Source organism: Carcharodon carcharias, chromosome 20, assembly GCF_017639515.1.
Source record: "Carcharodon carcharias isolate sCarCar2 chromosome 20, sCarCar2.pri, whole genome shotgun sequence".
NCBI classification, from domain to species: domain Eukaryota; kingdom Metazoa; phylum Chordata; class Chondrichthyes; order Lamniformes; family Lamnidae; genus Carcharodon; species Carcharodon carcharias.
The window spans coordinates 21385211-21391210 of NC_054486.1; the positions used below are offsets into that span (position 1 = coordinate 21385211).

The 6000-nt window shown below is 44.1% G+C and overlaps 1 protein-coding gene across 1 annotated transcript in view; it reads right to left on the minus strand.

Annotated features, from left to right (window-relative positions):
- ppp1r14d (protein phosphatase 1 regulatory inhibitor subunit 14D) overlaps positions 1 to 5629 on the minus strand; it is a 39974-nt gene extending 34345 nt beyond the window's left edge. Inside the window, exon 1 of the mRNA XM_041215151.1 lies at positions 5340 to 5629. Within this exon, the coding sequence (XP_041071085.1) occupies positions 5340 to 5519 (180 nt within the window). The 5' untranslated portion in view covers positions 5520 to 5629. The remainder of the gene's footprint in view (positions 1 to 5339) is intronic.
- Positions 5630 to 6000: the final 371 nt, after the last annotated feature.

Here is a 6000-nt window from a genome sequence, read left to right on the forward strand (position 1 = left end):
AAATGTTGCAGGGTACTAAACTTATTGAAAAACAGACAAAAATGGAAAAGAAGTGGGTAGTAAGTGGTTGGATCATTTGTCTTGCCTGCTTTTTGTGCCTTAAAGTAATGTAAATTTTTGAAACCATGTATTAATTCTTTAATGCTAGCCTTTGCCTGTCTACGATCATACCTTTTAATTTAGTTCCCCAATCTACCTCAGCCAACTTGCGCCTCAGACTTACTTAATTTTCTTTGCTTAGATTAAAGATCTGGGCAGCGGAGCTGACGACAGAGAGAAGGAGCAGCTGATGAGAGAGAAGGAGTGGGGCCAGGAAGCAAAGGAGGGGGAGCTGGGCCGTGGAGGGACACTGGGGCCGGGGAAAGAGAACGGGAGTGGGGCCAGGGAGGGAGAACGGGAGTGGGGCCAGGGAGGGAGAACGGGAGTGGGGCCAGGGAGGGAGAACGGGAGTGGGGCCAGGGAGGGAGAACGGGAGTGGGGCCAGGGAGGGAGAACGGGAGTGGGGCCAGGGAGGGAGAACGGGAGTGGGGCCAGGGAGGGAGAACGGGAGTGGGGCCAGGGAGGGAGAACGGGAGTGGGGCCAGGGAGGGAGAACGGGAGTGGGGCCAGGGAGGGAGAACGGGAGTGGGGCCAGGGAGGGAGAACGGGAGTGGGGCCAGGGAGGGAGAACGGGAGTGGGGCCAGGGAGGGAGAACGGGAGTGGGGCCAGGGAGGGAGAACGGGAGTGGGGCCAGGGAGGGAGAACGGGAGTGGGGCCAGGGAGGGAGAACGGGAGTGGGGCCAGGGAGGGAGAACGGGAGTGGGGCCAGGGAGGGAGAACGGGAGTGGGGCCAGGGAGGGAGAACGGGAGTGGGGCCAGGGAGGGAGAACGGGAGTGGGGCCAGGGAGGGAGAACGGGAGTGGGGCCAGGGAGGGAGAACGGGAGTGGGGCCAGGGAGGGAGAACGGGAGTGGGGCCAGGGAGGGAGAACGGGAGTGGGGCCAGGGAGGGAGAACGGGAGTGGGGCCAGGGAGGGAGAACGGGAGTGGGGCCAGGGAGGGAGAACGGGAGTGGGGCCAGGGAGGGAGAACGGGAGTGGGGCCAGGGAGGGAGAACGGGAGTGGGGCCAGGGAGGGAGAACGGGAGTGGGGCCAGGGAGGGAGAACGGGAGTGGGGCCAGGGAGGGAGAGTGGGGAAGCTGGGTATTGAATATATTCAAGGCAGAGTTAGACAGATTTTTGATCGTGCAGGGTTATGGGAGGGGCAGGCGAAGAAGTAAAATTAAGGCCATAATCGAATCGTATTGAATGGCAGAGCAGGCTTGAGGGGCTGAATGGCCTACACCTTCTTCTAATACCTATGTTAAAATCCTAGTTTTGGATTGAAATACATCACTTTCAAACTTCATGTAAAATTGTACCATGTTATGGTCACTCTTCCCTAAGGACTCCTTTACAACAAGATTATTAAATTAGCCCTTTCTCATTATAAAGCACTAAATCTATAACAACCCATTCTCTAGTTGGTTCCTCAGCATACTGTTCTAGGGCTCTGATAATAAGGAATGATATAAGGACAGTAATGAACAAGAATCTTGGCTTAGAAGAACAGGAAGTAGATTCAGTGTGGGTGTAGATAAAATAACAAGCGGGAGTGGTTTGTAGCCCCCCTAAGAATAGCTATACTGTTGGACAGAATATCAAGAAATACAGGGAATTTGCAACAAAGTTAATGTAATAATTGTGGGGTGGGGGGGGGAGGGTGACAATCTTATAGACTGGATACATTAAATAGGCAAAAATAGTTTGGAGGACAAGTTAATGGAAAGCATTCAAGATAATTTCCTAGACAATCAATAGAAAACAAATCAGGGAACAAGCTATTTTACATCTAGGTTTGTGCAATGAGACAGGGTTAATTAGTAATCTCATAGTAAGGGGTCCTGTGGCAAAAAAGTGATTAGAATATGGTAGAGTTTCAAATTGAGTTGAGGTATACACATTGAACTTAAAGTTCATTACATAGGTTGGAAGTATGAGTTACCTAAGGTGGATTGGGAAATTAAATTAAATAATGGTTGATAAGCAGTTGTGAACATTTAAAGAGGTTTATAATATTGCCAAGAAGGGATGTAAGCTTGAGGACTAGAAGTTTTACAGGCAAAGGATGACTAAGAGATTGATAAAGAGGGAGAAAATAAAATATGAATATAAACCAGCCAAAAATGTAAAAAAAAACCCACAGATGGTAAGAGCTTCTACATGTATAAAGGAAAAGAGTATTGAAAGTAAATGTGGGTAGAGGTTGAGATGGGAAAAATTATAATTGGGGATAAGGAAACGGCACAGACATTCAACAAATATTTTGAGAGTCTTTGCAGTGGAAGACAAAAAGAAATCAGAGGTAGTGAGAAACCAAGGATCTAAATGTAATGAGGAACTTAATTAATATCATAAAATAAATTAATTAATGAGGTTAAAAGCCAACAACTTTCTTGGACCCTGCAGAGATAGTGGATACACTGGTTATGATTTTCCAAAATTCCTTAGATTCTGGAATGGTCACAGTGGATTTGAAGTTAGCAAATGTAACTGATATTCAAGAAAGGAGGGAGAGAGAAAACAGGGAACTACAGCTCAGTTAACCTAACATCAGTCATTGGGAAAATGCTGGAATCTATTATTAAGGAAGCAGCAACAGGGCGCTTAGAAAATAATGATATGATTTAGGCAGAGTCAACATGGATTTATGAAAAGGAAATTTCGATTAACAAATCTATCAGATATTTTGAGAATATAACTAGTAGGGTGGGAAAAGGGGAACCAGTGGATGTGGTATATTTAGGTTTTCAAAGGGAATTCAATAAGTTGCCACACAAAAGGTTGTTACTCAAGATAAGGGCTGATAGGGTTGGCAGTAATGTATTAACATGGATAGAGGATTGGTTAAGAAGACAGAAAACAGAAAGTAGGAATAAATGGTGCATTTTGAAGTTGACATACTGTAACTAATGGAGTGCCACAAGGATCAATGCTGGGGCCTCAGCTATTTGCAACATACGTTAATGATTCAGATGAGGGGACCATAGTCTAAAATATCCAAGTTTGCTGACAATATAAAGTTAGGTTGAAAGTTAAGCCATGAGAAAGACACAAAAATAGGATATGGATGGGGTTGAGTGGACAAGGATGGAGTTTAATGTGGTGAAGTGTGAGGCTATGCACTTCGGTAGGAGTAGAAAAACTGAGTTTTTTTTTAAAAGGTGAGAATCTATTAAATGTTTGTGTTCAGAGGGATTTGGCTGTCCTTGTACAAGAAACACAGGAAATTAGCATATAGGGACAGCAAGCAATTAAGAAGGCAAACAGTATGCTAGCTTTTATTGCAGGATCAGAGTAAAATGAAGTCATCCTGCAATTGTACAGGGTTTGAATGAGTACTAGAGTACTAAACACAGTTATTGTCTCTGTATGTAAGGAAGCATACACTTGCATTAGAGGAGCAGTAATGAAAACAAAAACAGAATTACCTGGAAAAACTCAGCAGGTCTGGCAGCATCGGTGGAGAAGAAAAGAGTTGACGTTTCAAGTCCTCATGACCCTTCAACAGAACTGATTACTGATGCAGTAATGAATGTTCACCGGATTGATTCCTGGGATGAGAGGGTTGTCTTCTGAAGAGAGATTGCATCAACTAGCCTTTAATTCCTACAGGTGAGGTGATTGTGGGGAGATCTCATTGTAACATAAAAAATTCTCAAGGACCTTGACAGGGAATAGATGCTGAAAAGATTTTCCTGACTGGGATTCTAGGACACAGGGTCATAGTCTCAGAATAAGGGACCATTTAGAACTGAGGTGAGGAGAAATTGATTCACTCAGAGTTGTGAATCTTTGGAATTCATTACCCAAGAGAGTTGTGAATGCTCAGTCGTTGAGTATTTTCAAGGCTGAGAGCGATAGATTTTTGGACTCTAAGAGAATCAAGGAATATGTGGAATGGGCAGGAAAGTGGAGTTGAGGTCAATTGTTAGCCATAATCTTATTGCATGGCAGAACTGACTCACAGACCCATTTGGCCAACTCCTGTGCCTACTTCTTATGATTGAATCCATTCCCAATCAGTGTTTGATTGAATCCATTCCCAATCAGTGTTTGATTGAATCCAATCCTGATCCGTGTCTGATTGGATCAAATTATGGTCATTATCCAATGGGATGCATTCTCATTACAGACAGTCTGAATGGATTCAAAATCATTTCCAATTGCTCTGAAGCTATTTCCAATTCCATTCACATTCAGTAATTAACTATATCCATTGCAATGCTGATTAATGCCTGACTGTTCCTGATTAATATCTGGCTGTATTAACATCTGTTCTTGTTTCTTCAGTTATTCCAAGATTTTGTTTCCCAGCAACCTGAGCCACAAATTATATGTTCACAATCTGTCATATCACATCTTATCATTGAGCAACTGCTAAATATTTTTTTAAAAACAATATCCAACTCCAAACTAACAATGTAAGACAGTAAATTGAGACAGAGAATCCTGTTAAAGATATAATTCAACACGAAAAACGTGGATATGTTGCAGTCAACTGAATAGAATCTGGTAGTTCATGGAATTTTTCGGGATACTTTCCCATTGCCCTAGTTCTTATGAGTGGCAACTAACCTGACATGACCATAAATCTGTTTTGGCAGATCAGACACTCCTGCAGATACCTACAAATTTTCAAAGCCATGCTCCCACACCCACATTCCTACACACGCACACACTTACATGCCCACACAACCACACACTCACATCCACACACTCGCACACCCACACACCTACACACCCACACACTTACATACCCACTCACCTATATTCACACACATGAGCACACCGACAAACCCACACACTCGTATTCCCACACTCCCACATTCCCCTACACCCACATATCCAAGCATCTACAGACGTACAAACACAGAGCTTTCAATAAGATTTCTCATTCATCAGTATGAACGTTGTAGTTAAACTGGTACATTAGAAGACTCAGTGGAACGCATTCCAAAACAACAGCTTTGTGTTACAGATGTTTTACTCATTAATCCGATTTGAGGTTTTCAGATCTTCACACTGCTATGGTGAAGGCACGTTACAAATGATTTGCATTTCCACATTTTAGATTAGGTCTTCACATTAACACAGGCTAGCTGCTGAAAGATCGATGGAAAAGGTTGGGTTTTATTCTCTGCAGCATGTCTCTGAAAAACCCTGCCAGCTGTTAATAATGAACCGGCATGAGCTGTTTAGTATCCAAGCACAGGGCGCAACCTGAGTCAAGGTGAAGGATTAGCTGCACTGTCCACTCACCTCACACCCGTACAACTGGTGAAGCTGAAAGTCCAGCCACTCCTCGATGTCCAATCTCCTCTGCAGATCCTTCCTGTCGTACCGGACCGTGAATTTGCCCAGTTTCCGCTGTGACTGAGGCTCCTCTTCTTTGCTTGGGGACTGAAAGTAGACACGGGACTGCGTGCTGGGCTCAGCCATCGTAGCACTGGCCTGACTTGACTGATTAGTGCAATAAAATACCTCGGCGGTCTGAGCTGCAGAAGCCCTGTGCTCGCATGTGAGATGGAGAGCTGGTGCAGCCGTCACTCCTTTCCCCCTCCCCCTTCGCTTCACTGGCAGATGGGAGACACCAGCACACAAACACAGTCTGTCTGACAGTCTGGACATACAATACCCTGAGAAAAACAATGACGTAGTCTCAGTCTTTCTAGCATGAGCTGCTGTTAGATTCAGTGGTTATTGTGGTCCTAAAGCTATACAGATTAAAATAAGCCAATCAACATTTGTTTATGTGATATAGCCAATTTATCCAGGGTAAATAAAGCAGCTGACAGATCAGCAGTCTGAATGGGAGCTTTATTTCTTAAGATTTTCAGGAGTTTTATCCTTAAATCTTTATATATTTTGTCTTTTTGGATTATCTCTGACCAGTTTTTTGGTTACCTGTCCTAATATCCCC